A 21,105-nucleotide genomic window follows, 5' to 3' on the forward strand; every position below is an offset into this window, starting at 1 on the left:
ATTACATTACATCAAAACATTATTTTTAAACAATTTTTGTCTTGATTTAGGTGAAAAATGACGTTTTAGATGAATGGGCTTAATAAGAACAATTTAACATTTACTTAAATTAAGAGAAAACTCTGACACATTAATCTGTTAACTAGCCTTTAACACTCAAAACAAGACGGAGAAAATAATTCGACTAGGTTTAAGAAAAATGATTAGATTAAGATGCTATAAATATGCAGTGTGAAAGTTGGTTTAAGTCAATACAGATTTATTTTGAATTAATCATGTAGCCTATCAATTATCATTTATCCTATCAATTAATTAGGTTCATATTGGTGAGAAATGTAGCCCTGACCCCCGTTCACCCAATCTGTTTGGTCTTATTAATGGCCCGTCCCCAGCAAAAAGTGTACATGCAGGTTATGCTGTTCTATCGTCCCTACCAATATTGAGACCAAATCTACGCCCTTGATTGGACGTTTATCACCATCAATGGCAGCCAGAAAAAATATAAATATTAAATATATAAATATTAAAAATATATACATTAGAAAAAAGCGATTTTTAATCCACTCTAAGCCTCTGTTCAACAAATAAAAGTGGAAGGATTACAAATTGGCCCTTGCGTCCTTTGTTTGGGCTCTAGGTCGGACACTCCTGTTTTAAATCAATTTACCACTGGAACCGTATTCTTTTAGCGAGATAAAATGGGTTTTCCAGTATGGCAAGACCCTAGCGTACGTTTTGCGACATCTACCGGATGTCGCGGGCATTACTGCAAAGCCCTCCTACTCTTCTTCTCTCCACCTCCTCCTCCTCCCCCCACAAGGGTTATTTCATTTGCGGCCATTTTGTCTGCTCACACACATTGTTGATTGGGCTTTAGCGCGCTGTACTGGAGCCAATCAGAGGGAAACCGGACAGCGGCAACTACACGGTAAGGGAGAGCCGATTGAAGGCATTGGGTAGCTGTCAGCACGGATTGGTTTGCGGCGGACCAACCAAATGACTAACCCGGCAAAGTGCACAAAAATCGAATGACGGTGGCACGTCTCGGGGCCTCTTTCCAAATTCGCGGGACGTGATCGTCTCGTGCCTTGGGAGAGCTAACTGCATAGCCTGCCAGCTCAAACAAAGGGACGGTGGGTGATGGTCACAATAGCCAGCCTGCCTCGGCCGCTTTTTGAACCTGACTTTTAGCTGCCTTCGGGAACAAATTTCATCAAATTGCTCCTTTGAGTGGTCCCGACAGTCGTGCTTCGTGCTCGCATCGCCTTGTTTGAGTTAGCGAAGGCATCGTGTAGCTTCGCATAAAAACAACAAGCCTGTGCTTCGAAATGACTTACCTCCGCTCCACATTTGGATTGAAATCTTAAAATTTGCACCCCCATGTCAAGACCTTTTTAATGCTTAAACCTTTGAATTGACCATGAATATAAAAAGGCTTCATTGGTGACAAAATGTTAATGAGTGTAGAATTGTTGTACAGTACAGTGCTGTAATTACTCTCCAGTGCAGTGGTGTCCAGACTGCGACCCGCTGCCCAGTTTTCATTGGCCTCCAGCAGATTATGAACATATCTACGGTCAACACTAGAATCTCACTTAAACAGTGACTCTCCATTAGCTCAAGGGTCAAAACCTGATATATTAAAATCAATGTAGGAACTGTGGAATTCAAGTTTTTTTTTTTTTTTACATAGATACAAATATTTGAAAGAAAATGATACAATGTGGTGAACTGAGCTATCTTTGTTGTGATTTTCTTGGCATTTTTGCTGTTGCTGGACATGTTCACTTTGTTCTACAAAATCTAAGTAGTGTGTATATATGTGTTAGGCATGTGCCGGTATGATATTTTGACGGTATGATAACCTTATGCCAAAATTTCACGGTAAAACGTTATTGCAGTTACAGCTCTAAAATGTGTTACTTTCAGATATCTGGGTTTAAAAAAAAAAAAAAAAATCCGTTGAACAGGTTTTTTTTCAAAACATATTAGCAAATTGGAACGTAGGTACAGTGATACCTCAGCTCACGAACATAATTGGTTCCCAGAAAGTGTGTGTAAGGCGAAAAGTTCGTCTTCCGAACATTTATTTCCCATAAGAAACCATTAAAATGAGAATAATCCGTTCCCAGGTCCCCATAAAACATAATTTTCTACTAAATAAGCCTTAAAACTACACAAAAATATACCTTATTTTATGTATAATAAATGTGCTATTGTATTATAATTAAAGAAATAAACTGTACTGTATAATAAAGTCGTTTTATTTACCTTTGTGATGGTAGTTGATGGCTTGATGGAATGGAGTGGGAGGAGGAGGAGGGAGGGAGGGAGTTACTGTTTGGAAGGAGAGTGTTACCGGCAAAGTGCGCAGTTAGTGTAGACTCCACTGCTGTGCCCCCCACATGCTTTTGGTTGTTAATAAAAGTGCCCACAAAAAGCCATCCGACGCCTCTGGGTGTTTGTATGCACGCCGCCTCCTTTCTGGAGAGGAAATCGGGCGAACCGAAGACAACCGACGACAACGAGCCAACGTGACTCGCCGGTCCACTTCTCACTACGGTGGGAAGCTGAAAGCACCGCCAGTTACCAGTCGAGGGCGAATTGGTAACACGAGTCACCTTCCATAAGGACTGTAGGTAACTTTTTCGGTCCCATAATAGCAAAAGTACACTCAATATGGTCCAAAATGTCTATCAAACACAAACCACGTCCGCACTCAACGAAAGTGAGGGGACAAACTGGGACGCCGTGAGCGTGCGTCAGCTTCTCGTGGCGCTTTTCCACCGCGTGAATTGGTTTGTCCGCCGAAAACTAGTTCGTCAGCAGAGACTATATGCTCGCGAATTTAATGTTCTTGAGGCGAAAAGTTCGTGAGCTTAAGCGTTCGTGAGCTGAGGTATCACTGTATATTGTTAAAATAAATAACAAAAAATAACAAATATTCTAAATAAAATTAAAATAAATGTAGTCCTTTAAGTGAGTCTTAACCCACTTGCCTGGAACTCCAGACTCACCGCTGTTCCAGCGATAAGAGTCTGGCGACCGTTTCGCGGCTCAAATTTCCAGGGCGAAGCAAGCCACAGCAAACCGACAACGGAGTGGACCAATCAGCAACAGGCGGGCGTGATGTTGGTAAAGCGACAAGAATGTGTAGCGCAAGGAAATAAACATACTAGGAGACGTTTATTCAACATGGCTAGCGCGAGACAGACAGAATGTTGGTTTTAGCGACTCGATGTGTTTTTGGTCATTTAAAACTGAATTTACCACGGATTTGAACATATTCTCAGCTCTCCCGTTCGCCATCTGTGTTGTTGTGGAGACAACTTCCGACACGCAAGAGTGGCATTTTTCGTCAAGAACACATCACGCAAATAAACAAATTTGATTGTATGGTTACTTTTGTTCGGGCTCGAGAGGCCAATGAGGAGCTGGATCCCAAACTGTTCTCTCGGTGTTTAAAAAATACAGGGAGAACAGTCTGACCGTGCCAGGCAGTAAACCCACAGCCACAGCTCAACATTATTACCATCAGAACAAAAATAATTGAATTATTTTCCATAAAAAGCATGTGTGTATGACTCGTATCATGTTTACATTACACACACACACACTCTCTTTCAACACAGTTGCCAGAGAGGTAAAAAACTCATATTTTACCACCACTGGACACACTAAACTCGATGGAGATCACTCTCATGGCAGGTGGGAAATGTTCATGCCATTGTTTACTAACCTTTAATTTTGTATAATTAAGGAATCATATTGGAGGTATTGCCTCCTCGGCAGCCACCCTCCGCAAACATGTTTTACATGTCGGTTGACCCTTCTCCTCTAAGCCGCGGCTGGCTGTAACTTTTCTGTAGCCGAGGTATTCCCATACCAGCTATTTCATTTTCTTTGATGGGGGAAAAGTTCCGGAGTTTCACCACCTCCAGCCATCATGTAGCACAGCTGACTCACTGACACTGAGCAACAACTGGTGGGGGAGAGTTGAGCCTTGCATCTGCAAGCAAGGGATTTCTCCCTGCATTTTTAGGATATAAAAAATAGGTAATAACGTAGGGATAGTATGACGGAAATTTTTTTGTGGTTTTGAAACCGTGACGTTTTTATACCACAGTATACCTTGAAACCGTTAATGGACACATGTCTAATAGATAGATAGTTATATATTTATATAAATTGCAATGTCCTTAAGCTGCGTTCAGACCAAATGCTTTTGTCGCGCAACATCGTGTCGTTCACCCTATGCCCGTCACCAGATGCTGTTTTGTGTTCACAACATCGACCTTCACTTCGCCAAAAGTTGAAGTCTACAAAGCAACTTCCTGTTCACGTAACGTAAATACAAGTAATATAATGACTTAAACCTCATAAATTTACTTTTTTTTTCCTCTCCCAATACTACTTCAATTTTATTTTGCATTTTGTGTTTGTAAAAACCTTACTTTGGTAAAAGTAAGACTGTGAAACCAAATAACTTCCGGCTCCTGTAACGTTAAAATAAGCAAACAAAAGGCCTTTAATTTTATTCCTTTAATTTTAGAAAATATGACTTGATTCTTGTAATAATATGACTTAAATCCCGTAAAATTACAATCTATGACTTCAGTCTCGAGGTATTGCAACTTTTATTTCCTAATATTTTGACTTCTTGTAGTTCTATTTTTCTTTATCTCTGGACTTTTGTTGACTGGATGTTGAGGAAGGTTCTGGGCCAGCGCTGGGAACTGAAGTCACCTGAATGAAAAAACATTTGATTGGCTGCTTCCTTGTCAATGAAATTTGAATGCGAAATTGGAAAGTGCGACATCACGGCGCACGGCCTATCTGGTCGAATTGGCAGCATTGCGTTGCGCCTGTCACGTGTTGCGCTTCAACGTGCGATTATTGACTTTGTGTGGGAACCCATCGTGCGATGAGGAAAAAAGCGCATCCGGTCTGAACGCAGCTTCATACGTTTGGATTATTTTGTTACTTGTAGACCTTAATAATTTATTCACTGCCATTGACAGTTAAATACATCAAATCCATTTCAACTGGGAAAGGCTGGTGATCATGTTTCATTGCCACTGACAGTGCTAGAAGTTCAATCCAATTTGACAAGGAACTGGCACTCGAATGACAACGGCCAGCCCTTCCAGTCAAAATTGATTGTATGTCTATTGCTGTCAATGGCAGCCAATGAGTTAATTCTTAAAATATATACATTTTGAAAACCCGATCTTTTTTACCCTATTCCAATCTGTGTTTAAAAAACAAATGTGGAAGAATTTCAAGGTGGTTCTTGCATGCTTTGATTTTTCTGTTAGTTTGGAAACCCCTGCGCAGTTTATTTAATGTTTCTTGCAAATGCTTCAACAACACCGGACAGAACAAACCTAAAGTTACATATACATTAATTTCAGTATTGTGTTTTTGTGTGTTTCGGGGGCTTGGTCTGAACTTCAAAAGATAGCATGTTCAAAACAACTTGTGCTGAATTGAATTCAAGTAAGTTTTTACATCAGTACAATTAGATATTGACAAAGTGAGACTTAAAGCAACAACAACCAGCATAAATGACCTTCATGTAAAATACAGTTGCAAATACAATGCAAATGGAGCATTTCTTAGACCTCTGAATTTGGAACAAATAATATTTTAAAAAAAAAAAAAAAATGGCACCGCTTACAAGTGCAGCCATTGTCAAATATGACGTCATTCAAGCCGTGCACACGTACAGCACATAAATGCTGATACACTCGAAACAAGTGAAAAGTAGAAAATAGGCACACACTCATTAGTTTCTGTACCTGTTCAATATGTTGCTGTGTTTTTTTTCTTTCTCCATCTGAGACTCAGATAGAGCTTATTTCAACTCCTGCTCTCTTTAAGCTTGTTTCTCCAATAGTCTCTCATACGTCTGTGTGTAGCCACTGCGCAAGATTGACAGGACGATCTAAGATACTCGTATTTGATTGGCTGAAATAGTACTGGCATTTAAAAATTACAAACGCTGTTTCACCTACTTCTGGGAAATACTTGTTTATTTGTATTTATTTATTTACATTTTTCTCCACCAATACACATCGAAAAAAATGCCCACTTTTTGTAAAAGGCTGTCTGATCCTCTGACAATGTACATTTTTGTTGAAGAACGGCGTGTTGGCTAAGGGGCTATGGAGCAGTACACGGCTGCCACCACGGCTACTGGAGAGCAAATCGTAGTGCAGGCTGCCAATGGACAGATCCAACAGCAGGTGAGCTGAAAATACCACAAACGGTGGGACAGTTTATGTGCTCAAGGGTTAAAAAAATCAAAACCTTTATGGAAATAATCGATTCCTATATCGTAATTCTTTTTCATATTGATTGGGTATTCATAATTAATTGACCATTGTGCTCTGGCATGGTGGACGTGCGACGAGTATAGGGTGTACTGTATGTCACCTCTTGCCCAAAGTCGGACTGGATTGGATAGGCTCTCTGTTTACCCACAACCATAATGGATGGATTAACCAGTTATCCAGGAAAACAAATTGAAGATTGTAAACTTTGTAACGCTGGCCTCTGCCAGAATCTCATCTCCCAAGTCATTGTTTTCGAGGTGACAAAAAAAAGGCATGTTTGCTAAGCCATTAACATTGCATCATCAAAAAGAGCATGGTAATTTCAAACAAATTAATCTGATGACGAGGAGTTTGAACAAAATGACCCACGCAGAGTCTAATAAATTGTGTTTGTGGAAAAAAATACCAAATTTGGATATACAGTACAAGGTTTCACCTATCATCCTAAGGGATATATTTCATTTGACCTTTTATCTGCACAAGATAAACGTGAACAATTATTTAATAAAATACCTATCCATTTTCTATATTGTTTGTATATCAATCTGTATATCCAAATATATGTATAAATACCAGTATAAACAAATATACAGTACATGTACTCAGAGTACAAGGACAAAATAAAGTCTAATAACATTCAAAGAATTAAAAAAAAAAAACACGCACAATGACACGAGACTGCTGATGTAGCAATTGTTTGCCTTCATCCCTTGAAAATAAGTGTTGTAAAAATCCAAATATTCATACGCCGATTTAATTTGTTCTCTCAAATTAGTTGATAATGATTATACACATGAGACCAGGATGTCCACCCTTTTGGGGAGGAACATCCCACTTCAAAGATGGCACTGCTGTATGTATTTTTGTGAGGTTGCATTGTAGTGCCTTGCCCGCAGGCCCAGGGCACAGTGACGGCTGTGCAACTGCAAACGGAAGCACCTGTGGTGACGGCCTCAGGCCAGCAAGTGCAGACACTCCAGGTAGTGGTGTCTCGTCTGCCTGACTTGTCAGTGTTGTAAGCCTCATATGACTCCATATTTGTTCTCGCTCTTACATATTGTTTGATGGCGTTCCCTTATTTGTCTGGAAAATATACCAAGAACAATGCAACATAGCACATTTGGAGTCATATTTATTTGCATGCAACAATCGTAGCACATTGTTTTGTTTTTTTCCCCATGGAGCATCTGGCACACAGCATCTCTGAAGTCTTGCATGCTGCTCACTCAAAGCGTAGCATTTCGTGAAGCGTCTGTCTGTGCTGTCATTAAAAAAAAAAAAAAAAAAAAATTTTTTTGTTTGTTGGCGTTGAACTTGAAAGCATCTTCACGTTTTCGCTGAACATGTACTTTACATAGAAGAGGCTTGCATTCATTTACTTTACTCTTACTTTTTTTTCTAATATAAAAATTATCTTCTACAAATGATGAAATGCTTTACTGATATACCATGATAACATTTCAGTATACAGTGAACCTCCACAGGATACACAGGATTGAGACTGAGCCGTTGTGAATAGAGTAACTCCGCAACTAATCAATTCCCTCACTAAAAGGGCTTCGTAATTGCCTAGAGTAGATTGTGGCAACACAAAGTGGAGGCAAGGCATTTAAAGCAGAGAATTTACACTCATATTCTGTTTGGTTTGATATATTTACCTCACCCTGAGGCATCTCGTTTCACATTTCATCCAGCTAGCATTCTCAGGGTATTGGATCGATTGCAATTAGACTATTCTTATTGTCTACGCCTGTGTTAGAAGAACTTTAGACTGTTTGCCGATAGATGCAACGAGATGGCGATAAAGCACATCTTTCGTCTCTATGAAAGCATGCATATTGTACACCTTCAAAATATAATTTTCATTGACAGCAAGATGAATTCACCCAAAACATTCTTTTAATAAATATATAAATAAATAAACTTCAAACTAATGCATGACAGGTTAAATTAACTGGGTTTCTTACAGTGCCTTGCAAAAGTATTCGGCCCCCTTGAACCTTGCAACCTTTCGCCACATTTCAGGCTTCAAACATAAAGATATAAAATTTTAATTTTTTGTCAAGAATCAACAACAAGTGGGACACAATCGTGAAGTGGAACAAAATTTATTGGATAATTTAAACTTTTTAAACAAATAAAAAACAGAAAAGTGGGGCGTGCAATATTAGTCGGCCCCCTTGCGTTAATACTTTGTAGCGCCACCTTTTGCTCCAATTACAGCTGCAAGTCGCTTGGGGTATGTTTCTATCAGTTTTGCACATCGAGAGACTGACATTCTTGCCCATTCTTCCTTGCAAAACAGCTTGAGCTCAGTGAAGTTGGATGGAGAGTGTTTGTGAACAGCAGTCTTCAGCTCTTTCCACAGATTCTCGATTGGATTCAGGTCTGGACTTTGACTTGGCCATTCTAACACCTGGATACGTTTATTTTTGAACCATTCCATTGTAGGTTTGGCTTTATGTTTTGGATCATTGTCTTGTTGGAAGATAAATCTCCGTCCCAGTCTCAGGTCTTGTGCAGATACCAACAGGTTTTCTTCCAGAATGTTCCTGTATTTGGCTGCATCCATCTTCCCGTCAATTTTAACCATCTTCCCTGTCCCTGCTGAAGAAAAGCAGGCCCAAACCATGATGCTGCCACCACCATGTTTGACAGTGGGGATGGTGTGTTCAGGGTGATGAGCTGTGTTGCTTTTACGCCAAACATATCGTTTTGCATTGTGGCCAGAAAGTTCAATTTTGGTTTCATCTGACCAGAGCACCTTCTTCCACATGTTTGGTGTGTCTCCCAGGTGGCTTGTGGCAAACTTTAAACGAGACTTTTGATGGATATCTTTGAGAAATGGCTTTCTTCTTGCCACTCTTCCATGAAGGCCAGATTTGTGCAGTGTACGACTGATTGTTGTCCTATGGACAGACTCTCCCACCTCAGCTGTAGATCTCTGCAGTTCATCCAGAGTGATCATGGGCCTCTTGGCTGCATCTCTGATCAGTTTTCTCCTTGTTTGAGAAGAAAGTTTGGAAGGACGGCCGGGTCTTGGTAGATTTGCAGTGGTCTGATGCTCCTTCCATTTCAATATGATGGCTTGCACAGTGCTCCTTGAGATGTTTAAATTTTGGGAAATCTTTTTGTATCCAAATCCGGCTTTAAACTTCTCCACAACAATATCTCGGACCTGCCTGGTGTGTTCCTTGGTTTTCATAATGCTCTCTGTATTTTAAACAGAACCCTGAGACTATCACAGAGCAGCTGCATTTATACGGAGACTTGATTACACACAGGTGGATTCTATTTATCATCATCGGTCATTTAGGACAACATTGGATCATTCAGAGATCCTCACTGAAATTCTGGAGTGAGTTTGCTGCACTGAAAGTAAAGGGGCCGAATAATATTGCACGCCCCACTTTTCAGTTTTTTATTTGTTAAAAAAGTTTAAATTATCCAATAAATGTTGTTCCACTTCATGATTGTGTCCCACTTGTTGTTGATTCTTGACAAAAAAATTAAATTTCATATCTTTGTTTGAAGCCTGAAATGTGGCGAAAGGTTGCAAGATTCAAGGGGGCCGAATACTTTTGCAAGGCACTGTATATGTTGCTGCTTCAGTAAGCTACTGTATTGCGCTCACGTGGGAGCAAGGACAGCCACTGTCACCAATACACTTGCAGCCGTTAATCACTCACAAACAGTAAGAAACACAAATACAAATGAGAACACTTGCAACTCCTGATGTCCCTCACTTTTCCACACCCCTTTCAAGGCACATAATTACAATTTCCATGGTATGTACAGTCATTGTACTATAAGAAATCAATTTATTAGGTTTATGCTTTGTTTAGGGTTTTATTTTTTTATATAATGGCGCGTTGGTTATATTAAAATATTTGTAAATATTTTCAGCATTATTATTTTGACTCTTCATACATGGTACACATTATTTGGACTCGTGCCACTTTCATTAGATAATCACTGACTCGATTATTATGTGATTATAATACTAATAACTGTGATCATTTTTCTCACTCATCGTGGTGTTTCATCAGGAGTTTCCACTGACTTGTCTGCACTCATTGGTATGCGTGTCATGCGTCAAGTCGTTTCTCATAAATGTTTGCAAAGCAGTCAACCTTCGCTATTGCTGGGGGTTAGGATCCAAGAGCCACAGCAAATACTTGAAATATTTTTAAGGGAAATTTAAATGGCAAGTTAATAATTTTGGAAAGTTATTCAATCATGAATATAAACACTTTCATTTTGACATGAGCAGACCTCTACGCTTAATGTTTAGAATGAACATCAACAGAAGTTGAATTCTTTCATAGAAGTCTAAAATCATGATTGTGAAGTTAAACATTATTCAACTAACATAACCTAACTCATTCAAAAATGCCCTGCTTAGTATTCAAAGAAGTTTACTTCATCGAGCTATAAACAAACTGTGCTTGTAATGGAGGTATTTCTGGTTATGTAGTCATCAATAGGCAATTCTTGTGGGTGTGTTTACAACAAGGGCAGATGAACCAACCGGCGAGGTTTGACTGCACACTGAAAATAATTAGCATTTTCAGGATAAAAGAGAAGAAAAAGCTGTAAAACTTGCTGTGCTCCTGTGACAATGTTGGCCCTTGCGTGCAGGTGCAGGGGCAGCCTCTGATGGTCCAAGTGAGTGGCGGGCAGCTCATTACATCATCCGGACAGCCCATCATGGTGCAGGCCATGTCGGGCGGACAGGGTCAGACCATAATGCAGGTTCCAGTGTCCGGAGCCCAGGGTCTACAACAGGTGAGGAAGGAATCACACGTGTAAGTCTGTTTGGTTTCGGTGTACTGATACAGTCTCCGCTTTGTAGATCCAACTGGTACAACCCGGTCAAATCCAACTGCAAGGTGGTCAGACTCTGCAGCTCCAGGGTCAGCAGGGCCAGGCCCAGCAAATTATCATCCAACAACCCCAGACAGCCATCACCGCCGGACAAAACCAGGTGTTAATTATTCGGCCATTTATATTAAGCTATGTAACATTTTTTCCTCACTACCTTATTACTTATTACCTATCGCTCTGCCAATCTAATGTCCAGTATGGCGTTGCCAACTATATTTAGTGACTTTTAAAATCAACATGCGAACCAAGATTTGAAACCTAAACTTCATTCATTCAACTGAACCTTAATAATAATAATAATAATAATAAATAATTTAACAAACCAAGAAAAAAAAACTACGTAATATGACTTCTCTCCTGCAGGGTCAGCAGATCAGTGTGCAGGGCCAGCAAGTGGCGCAGACAGCAGATGGACAGACCATTGTCTACCAGCCCGTCAATGCAGATGGAACTGTCCTCCAGCAGGGTGAACTAGACCACAACCTCCATAAACACAGTTTGGCCAATCACAGTGCAGCACATACTTTTTTGCTTATTTTAGCCTCTTTTTACAATCCCCTTCATAAGTATCGTAACAAAGGTCATTTGTTTTGTTTCTGTTGTGTATTGATCTGTTGGCCAAATTTCAAAATTGTCCGATATGCACGTGTGATACATCATTGGAAAGCTTAAAATCTCAATTTTCTGAGGGAAAAAATTGAACAGGGCATTTAAAAAAAAGATCAAACAGCAAAACCCTGATTGGAGGTGAGAACATGAGAGAGCATAATTAAAGACGCCATGATTTTAACGAGATATTATCACGTACCTACCTTGTTTCGATCCAAAAACTCCATGTAGTATGTATCACCGAGAGTCAAGACACAGCTACGAATTGCCACAGCCGGATTTTTGGCTGATTTTATGGGTGAAACATGGTAATATAACAAGGGTCGCGATGCAGAAATCGCATCAAGGAGTGGTCAGGATTTTCTTTTTCATGTATTTACCATTTTAAATGTTTTTTTTTTTTTCTTCTCAATTTTTCTTTGTTTGGATCGATTATTTATCGTCTAACATATCGGGGAAAATGCGACACCAACAAAAAAAATTACTATTAAGCGATAGTTATGAGGTAGTTATCCGTGACTTATTTACAGACACCATTTTTTTTCATTGTGACGTAATTTGTTTAAAAATTTAAAATATGCGAGTGAATAATTTTTTTAAAGTCGTTTTTTTTTTTTTTTTTTTTTTTTTTTTTTTTTTTTTTAGAAATATTAGACATCAATTAATGATGCTAAGCTAAAAATGACAGACATTTTGGGTAATAGATATAATTACTTTCTTTTTATGACTGGGTTTAAACAAAAGCGGTTGCGCGACGTCTGCAAACGGGGTTTCCATGGTAAAACGGACAGATTAAAAATAGTTTGTGGGCTTAATGCGCCATGAATCTGCTATGGCAGCATATAGACATATTGTTCTTATGAACACAACAGTTCTTTTGGATTAAAATACAGCAGTTTATTTTAAAGTGGAGTGCAAGAGCAGAAACTGCTTTTTCAGTCGTGTCTGTTTTCTGCCATATGTATATACTGTATAAGACTAGTAAACAATGTTAATAAGAAAAAAAGTAATAGTACAATTCAAATGAATGAAAACACATATACAGGTTGTCCCCAGGTTACGAATGAGTTCCGTTCCTAGGCTGGCGACGTAACCCAAATTTCCACACGAGTCGGAATGAACCCTTTATGTACCCCTAAATACCCCCTAAATCTCAAAATAACTACCCAAAAACATGTATTATACGTATTGTCCTCGCCAAGATGTTGGAGCTAACTCCTAGCTAAGCTCCGAAAGATGTCCATGTGGTTTGCTGACTGCTCATGACATCAACACTTGCAGAATGCAACTAAAATAAAAATGGAATTAAATTATTTTCATCTTCAATAACAGCAATTTGAAGTTGCGTTTATAACTAGCTGCTGATACAGTAATAACAATCCACACAAACGATTTGCATCTTTCAGCCACCGTTCGCACATCACCAAAAACAATCACATAAACTCGCCTCGAGTAGCCTATCCGACCACAATTGAAAATGCACAATAAAGAGTACAAAAGGTGTTATATACTGGTGTTGCCTCTTTGGATGCTTCACAAGCAACAAATGTGCGGGCAGGCTTGCAGGCTTTCCCCTGTCTCGCTCACTCAGCTGCGCAACTTCTTTGTTGGAACAAAAGCGCTGTTCCTCATGTGCGTGCGTGCCTGTGCGCTCTTCTTCGTGTGTGCAAATGCGTTCTTCATGTGTAAATGCACGTAAGTCATCTAAGTCGGGTACATTGTAATGTGAGGACTGCATGCACACTCTGCTATGGCCGCCAGTAACAGTCTAAAGTAGATTTATTTATTTTTAAACAACATCTGATTAGTATAAATAGGAAGATCGGGCTGTGAATGCTTATGTTTCGGTGCCATTGACAGAGACGTTCAATCCATTATGACTGCTGCCAACCTCTCCCTGTCAAAATTGATTGGACATCTAACTGTGCCAGTGGCAGCCAATGAGTTAAATGAGTGGCCCATAAAGGGTTAATGTTTCATACGTTTTTAACTTGCCGTGAATTTTTCTGTATTACATCACATAACAACTGGAATGGATAAATTTCTATTCACTTCATTTTTATTGGGGAGAATTGATTTCATATACACTCATTGCCGTGGAGTCTGGTCGTTGGCATTTGGTAACTTCCAGAAAGCATCTCTTGTTGGTACCAGACAGGCAGTCTGAGCATTTCATACACTGCTGTTCTACTGGGATTCTTGGGCACAATCATCTCTAGGGTTTACAAAGAATGGTCCGAAAGTGAGACAACATCCAGTGAGTGGCAGTTCTTTGCTGTACTCAAATAGTGTCCACTGTCACCACCAGATCTCAATCCAATAGAGCACCCTCAGGATGCGCGGGAACGGGAGATTCACATCATGAATGTTGAATGTGCAGCTGACAAATCTGCAGCAACTGTATGATGCTGTCATATTAATATGGACCAAAATTGAGGAATATTTTCTGTATATTGCCATAAAGGATTCGGGCAGTTCTGAAGGCAAAAGCGGGTTTAACCCAGTACTGGCAAGGTGTACCAAATAAAAGAGCTGGTGAGTGTAAATGAGTAAAGTCGGAGTAAATATACTGTAGAAGCAATGAGTGTACACATAGGGGAGCTCAATGACAGGTGAATTGTGAATTTGTCCTCTGCTTTGGAGTTGCCATCTTATATGACAATCTGTGTTTTTCAGGAATGATCACAATTCCCGCTGCCAGCCTGGCAGGCGCCCAGATCGTGCAGGCAGGGAACGCCAACACTAACACCACGAATAGCCAAGGCACTGTGACCGTCACCCTGCCCGTCTCTGGCAACATGGTCAATGCAGGTGGAATGGTCATGGTAAGACCCAATATGGAGGTACCCAGCTTCCTATTGCGTTTTTGTTTTCACGTATTCACTCACGGCTTGGCGGTGCAGGCTGATTTATTTATTTTCTCAATTTCCTTATTCTATCGTCATGCAATCAGGCTTCTCATAAATTTAGTGGGGAATGAGAGGGTTATAATTTTCATTATACAATATCATTACTGAATTACTTTGTTCACACTTTGTAATTTTAATACTTTTGCTCCCTGGTTTAACAATTATAATAATATGACACCAAAATGGAGTTGTACAAAATTATCTTACTTTAAGGAGACATATCACGCATAATTATACAATTACTGTTAATTAGATGGTACCAGGAGGCGGAGCAGTGCCCACAATGCAGCGTATCCCTCTGCCGGGCGCCGAGATGCTGGAGGAGGAGCCCCTTTATGTGAATGCCAAGCAGTACCACCGCATCCTGAAGCGACGGCAGGCCAGAGCCAAGCTGGAGGCAGAGGGCAAGATTCCCAAAGAAAGGAGGGTAAGGATCATTATTCCTCATGCTAGTTAAACGATGTCAGTCAATTTCTTAAGTCCAACGTGAATGCTTGCTTTTGCACTCACAGAAATACCTGCACGAGTCTCGCCATCGTCACGCTATGCAGCGTAAGCGAGGCGATGGAGGCCGTTTCTTCTCACCCAAGGAAAAAGAAGAAATGGCGTTGGCACTGGCACAGGTACTATCACATACAGTGAGGCAAATAAGTATTTAGTCAACCACTAATTGTACAAGTTCTCCCACTTGAAAATATTAGAGAGGCCTGTAATTGTCAACATGGGTAAACCTCAACCATGAGAGACAGAATGTGGGAAAGAAAAAAAAAACAGAAAATCACATTGTTTGATTTTTAAAGAATTTATTTGTAAATCATGGTGGAAAATAAGTATTTGGTCAATACCAAAAGTTCATCTCAATACTTTGTTATGTACCCTTTGTTGGCAATAACGGTGGCCAAACGTTTTCTGTAACTCTTCACAAGTTTTTCCACATACTGTTGCTGGTTTTTTGGCCCATTCCTCCATGCAGATCTCCTCTAGACCAGTGATGTTTTGGGGCTGTCGTTGGGCAACACGGACTTTCAGCTCCCTCCACAGATTTTCTATGGGGTTGAGATCTGGAGACTGGCTAGGCCACTCCAGGACCTTGAAATGCTTCTTACGAAGCCACTCCTTTGTTGCCCTGGCTGTGTGTTTGGGATCATTGTCATGCTGAAAGACCCAGCCACGTCTCATCTTCAATGCCCTTGCTGATGGAAGGAGACTTTCACTCAAAATCTCTCGATACATGGCCCCATTCATTCTTTCCTTTACACAGATCAGTCGTCCTGGTCCTTTTACAGAAAACAGCTCCAAAGCATGATGTTTCCACCCCCATGCTTCTCAGTGGGTATGGTGTTCTTCGGATGCAATTTAGTATTCTTTCTCCTCCAAATACGAGAACCTGTGTTTCTACCCAAAAGTTCTATTTTGGTTTCATCCGACCATAACACATTCCCCCAGTCTTCTTCTGGATCATCCAAATGCTCTAGCGAACCGCAGACGGGCCTGGACTTGTACTGGCCTCAGCAGGGGGACATGTCTGGCAGTGCAGGATTTGAGTCCCTGGCGGCGCATTGTATTACTGATAGTAGCCTTTGTTACTGTGGTCCCAGCTCTCTGTAGGTCATTCACTAGGTCCACCCGTGTGGTTCTGGGATTTTTGCTCATGTTCTTGTTATCATTTTGACGCCACGGGGTGAGATCTTGCATGGAGCCCCAGATAGAGGGAGATTATCAGTGGTCTTGTATGTCGTCCATTTTCTAATAATTGCTCCCACAGTTGATTTCTTACCACCAAGCGAAGAGTGAAGAGTTACAGAAAACGTTTGGCCTCCGTTATTGCCAACAAAGGGTACATAACAAAGTATTGAGATGAACTTTTGGTATTGACCAAATACTTATTTTCCACCATGATTTGCAAATAAATTCTTTAAAAATCAAACAATGTAATTTTCTGTTTTTTTCCCCCACATTCTGTCTCTCATGGTTGAGGTTTACCCATGTTGAAAATTACAGGCCTCTCTAATCTTTTCAAGTAGGACAACTTGCACAATTGGTGGTTGACTAAATACTTATTTGCCCCACTGTAGGTCAATCCAGCATTTTAGTTTTCACACTGATTTAAGATGAACTCAATACTGGTTATAATTGAAATGCGTGGTATGGACGCTGGAGAATTACATAGCATCTACATATAGTGGACCTTTAGCAAGAGATAAGTAGTGTTCTCTATACTTGCTCAGCCTTGCAATAAAATACCATGGGCTGCAACCCTGCCTGTACGAACACTAGTGTTGTTAACACAAGTAGTTGATTTTCATATTATTTGTCATGTTATTATGTCATCCATTCAGATGCACTTGTTTCTATTTTTGTCACTATATGCTATAAATAGTCATGGTTTCTCTTCACAGCAACAGCAGGAGGCGGCACAGGCAGCAGCCGATGAGACGGTAGCACAGATGATCCGAGTGTCGTAGCATGACACAGGTTGACTGTTTGAGTCTACTCACCACTCTGGGCTTCCGGCTAACAACAACTACAGCAGAAGCAGCCCCATTGTATGGATTATTCATCCTTTTTTGCTTGATATTGAGGGGAAAAATTATGCCTCTGGCGAAACGCTTTGTACTGGACATTATTTTCCTCTTTGGACAAAATTATGGTTAGTTTCTTCTCCTTTTTTGTGACTTTCTCTCTTTTTCTTTCTTTTTTTTCTTTTTCTAAAGAAATGCTTCCTCTGGCCAAACAGTGAGCAACTGCTATTTATTTCCCCAGTGACGAAAGTTAATGGTAAACCAAGTCGGGCTCCTTTCTTGCTCTATTCAATACTGATAATTTTCATAGCCAAATACATCTGAATGGTACAGCTTTTTTTTCTTGCATATGTTATAATCCATTTTACCCCCTGACCCCCAACCAAAACAAACAAACAAAAATTCAAAACTCTTGTGATATTGTGTTTTAATATTTTCTTCTCCAGCATTGTACCTAACTAGTTTGTCAGCTTTTTTTGGGATATAAAATGTTATGATATTTGTTTTTAGGGAAGGTGATCTCTCTCCAGACAATTGTTTGACTTGTAGATTTTTACTCGTCAAAAGACAACTTTTTTTAAAATAAGGGTTTATCGCACCAAATTTGCTGAGCGCCTATGTTAATTAAACTACAGTAGGTGACTTGTGTGGTTGTTGCTTGTAACGATATCTCGATCTAGAGCAATTATGGATTGGTTACGAAACTAATAGATTGAAATGCAAAACATCAACATTGTCATCTTTTCTATGTGTTTTTTGTTTTGTTTTGTTAAAAATAACATGGTTTTCAGTCAAATATCTGAAATGTTTCAGCAACAAAAGCGTAAAAAAAAAGTGTAATTTTTATTGCTCCAGGTAAAATGTAACTACTGTAATTTTCGGACTATAAGGCACACTGACTATAAGCCACCACCCACCAAATTTGACACGAAAACTGCATTTGTTCATAAATAAGATGCACCGAACTATAAGCCTCGGCTGTCCTCACTGTATTATGGGATATTTACACCAAAATATATTAACCGGTAACTCTTTATTTGACAGCAACGTCATAAAACCGTCATAAGTATGACATGTCAGTCTCATGAGCATTAATGAATGCTTATGACAGATGTCATTTAGTGTCATCAGACAAATTATCTCACTTTTGAATAGATGTAAAAGATCCGAGATGGAAATAAATGGAGTTGGTGACAAAATTTGCCGCATGACGCTTAATGCCCATGACAGTGGTGTGTCATAATTATGACGGTCTATGACAGTCCTATGAAGCCACTGTTAAATAAAGTTGCACCTATTAACTCAAATAAATCAGCAAATAAGCCGCACTGAACAGTATAAGCCACAGGATTCAAAATGAGGGGAAAAAAGTAATGGCTTATTGTCCGAAAATTACTGTAATTGTGTTATTGTGTGCATAATATTGAATTAAATGAATTGAAGGCCCTTGAATTGAGTTGTGGCAGACTATAATATTGGGAAATATCGCATCGTGATCCAAAGAATTATATAGACATAATGTGGGGAAAAAAACAGAAAATTACATTGTTTGATTTTTTTAAAGAATTTATTTCCAAATTAGAGTGGAAAATAAGTATTTGGTCACCTACAAATAAGCAAGATTTCTGGCTATCAAAGAGGTCTAACTTCTAACGAGGCTCCACTCGTTACCTGTATTAATGGCACCTGTTTTAACTCATTATCGGTATAAAAGACACCTGTCCACAAGCTCAGTCAGTCACACTCCATACTCCACTATGGCCAAGACCAAAGAGCTGTCAAAGGACACCAGAGACCAAATTGTAGACCTGCACCAGGCTGGGAAGACTGAATTTGCAATAGGTAAAACGCTTGGTGTAAGGAAATCAACTGTGGGAGCAATTATTAGAAAATGGAAGACGTACAAGACCACTGATAATCTCCCTCGATCTGGGGCTCCATGCAAGATCTCACCCCGTGGCGTCAAAATGATAACAAGAACGGTGAGCAAAAATCCCAGAACTACACGGGGGGACCTAGTGAATGACCTACAGAGAGCTGGGACCACAGTAACAAAGGCTACTATCAGTAATATAATGCGCCGCCAGGGACTCAAATCCTGCACTGCCAGACGTGTCTCCCTGCTGAAGAAAGTACACGTCCAGGCCCGTCTGCGGTTCGCTAGAGAGCATTTGGATGATCCAGAGGAGGACTGGGAGAATGTGTTAGGGTCAGATGAAACCAAAATAGAACTTTTTGGTAGAAACACAGGTTCTCGTGTTTGAAGGAGAAAGAATACTGAATTGCATCCGAAGAACACCAAAGCCACTGTGAAACATGGGGGTGGAAACATCATGCTTTGGGGCTGTTTTTCTGCAAAGGGACCAGGACGACTGATCTATGTAAAGGAAAGAATGAATGGGGCCATGTATCGAGAGATTTTGATTGAAAATCCCCTTCCATCAGCAAGGGCATTGAAGATGAGACGTGGCTGGGTCTTTCAGCATGACAATGATCCCAAACACACAGCCAGGGCAACAAAGGAGTGGTTTCGTAAGAAGCATTTCAAGGTCCTGGAGTGGCCTAGCCAGTCTCCAGATCTCAACCCCATAGAAAATCTGTGCAGGGAGTTGAAAGTCCGTTTTGCCCAATGACAGCCCCAAAACATCACTGCTCTAGAGATCTGCATGGAGGAATGGGCCAAAATACCAGCAACAGTGTGTGAAAAGCTTGTGAAGAGTTACAGAAAACGCTTGGCCTCCGTTATTGCCAACAAAGTGTACATCAAAAAGTATTGAGATGAACTTTTGGTATTGACCAAATACTTATTTTCCACCATGATTTACAAATAAATTCTTTAAAAATCAAACAATGTGATTTTCTGTTTTTTTTTCTCCACTTTCTGTCTCTCATGGTTGAGGTTTACCCATGTTGACAATTACAGGCCTCTCTAATATTTTCAAGTGGGAGAACTTGCACAATTGGTTGTTGACTAAATACTTATTTGCCCCTCTGTATATAATGTTTATGTTGTGACTATTCGACTCGTAGTTCAGTTGCCATCGATAGGTGCATTCACAGTTACTGGTGGCCAATTATGTTAACTCATTCACTGCCATTGACAGAGATAGACATCAAATCCATTTTAAATGCGATGGCCGATCCTGTTTGCCACTGACGGCAATAGATGGCCATTCCATTTAGACTGGGAGGCTTGGCAGTGATCGTTCAATCAGATTGAGCGTCTTATCGCCATCAATGGCAGCCATTGTAATTAAATAACATTTGAGCTATTACAAACAATAGGACGGTTGTTGTGTCTTTAGTTTGAGCATTGAAATACAGCGGTAATATACCAAAGTCATGTGTCAACATAAAAACTGTCTTCAAGGCAACCCTTGTTCATCGACCACCATCAACGGCAGCCAATGAGTTAAATCAGTTATGGAACTTGCTGAATGGGATGGATGAATGAAAACACTAAACTAGAAAATGCAATTGATTGGGGATGCTCTACTCGCTCTTTACTATAAGTCACTTCCTTTAGATTTTCTGTCACTTCCAATTTATTTTGGGGTATTACAGGTTACTTCCCTGCTAGCTCATTGGCTGCCATTTAAGGCACTAGATGTTTAATCAATTTTGACTGGATCCAAATGGATTGAACCTCCACTGCCCTCAATGGCACTGAAACATGAGCATTCAATGCCAATCCTACCAGTTTAAATGAATTAGATGTCTATCCTTGTCAGTGACGGGCGATTATTTAATTTTGGGTCACTTGTTAATATTAAGGTACTTACAGGTCACTTTGTTGATTTTTGGGTCACTTCCTGCACATTTTGGTCATTACGAGGATTT

The 21,105-nt window shown here is 40.0% G+C and overlaps 1 protein-coding gene across 8 annotated transcripts; it reads left to right on the plus strand.

Annotated features, from left to right (window-relative positions):
- Positions 1-800: 800 nt before the first annotated feature.
- nfyal (nuclear transcription factor Y, alpha, like) lies at positions 801-20,768 on the plus strand. 8 transcript variants are annotated; one of them, XM_057830193.1, is made up of 10 exons: positions 801-928; positions 6,145-6,248; positions 7,235-7,321; positions 10,980-11,126; positions 11,194-11,325; positions 11,589-11,691; positions 14,511-14,677; positions 14,997-15,170; positions 15,256-15,366; positions 17,143-20,768. In XM_057830193.1, exons 2-10 carry the CDS (start codon positions 6,168-6,170, stop codon positions 17,206-17,208), a joined length of 1,068 nt encoding a protein of 355 aa, XP_057686176.1. In that variant the 5' UTR covers positions 801-928; positions 6,145-6,167; the 3' UTR covers positions 17,209-20,768. The 8 variants fall into 8 exon arrangements, with proteins under 8 accessions (XP_057686176.1, XP_057686178.1, XP_057686179.1 ...); XM_057830195.1 differs by having other exon boundaries at positions 7,235-7,318; XM_057830196.1 differs by having other exon boundaries at positions 14,511-14,659; positions 17,143-20,766.
- Positions 20,769-21,105: the final 337 nt, after the last annotated feature.

Source organism: Corythoichthys intestinalis, chromosome 2 (genome assembly GCF_030265065.1).
Source record: "Corythoichthys intestinalis isolate RoL2023-P3 chromosome 2, ASM3026506v1, whole genome shotgun sequence".
Lineage (NCBI taxonomy): Eukaryota > Metazoa > Chordata > Actinopteri > Syngnathiformes > Syngnathidae > Corythoichthys > Corythoichthys intestinalis.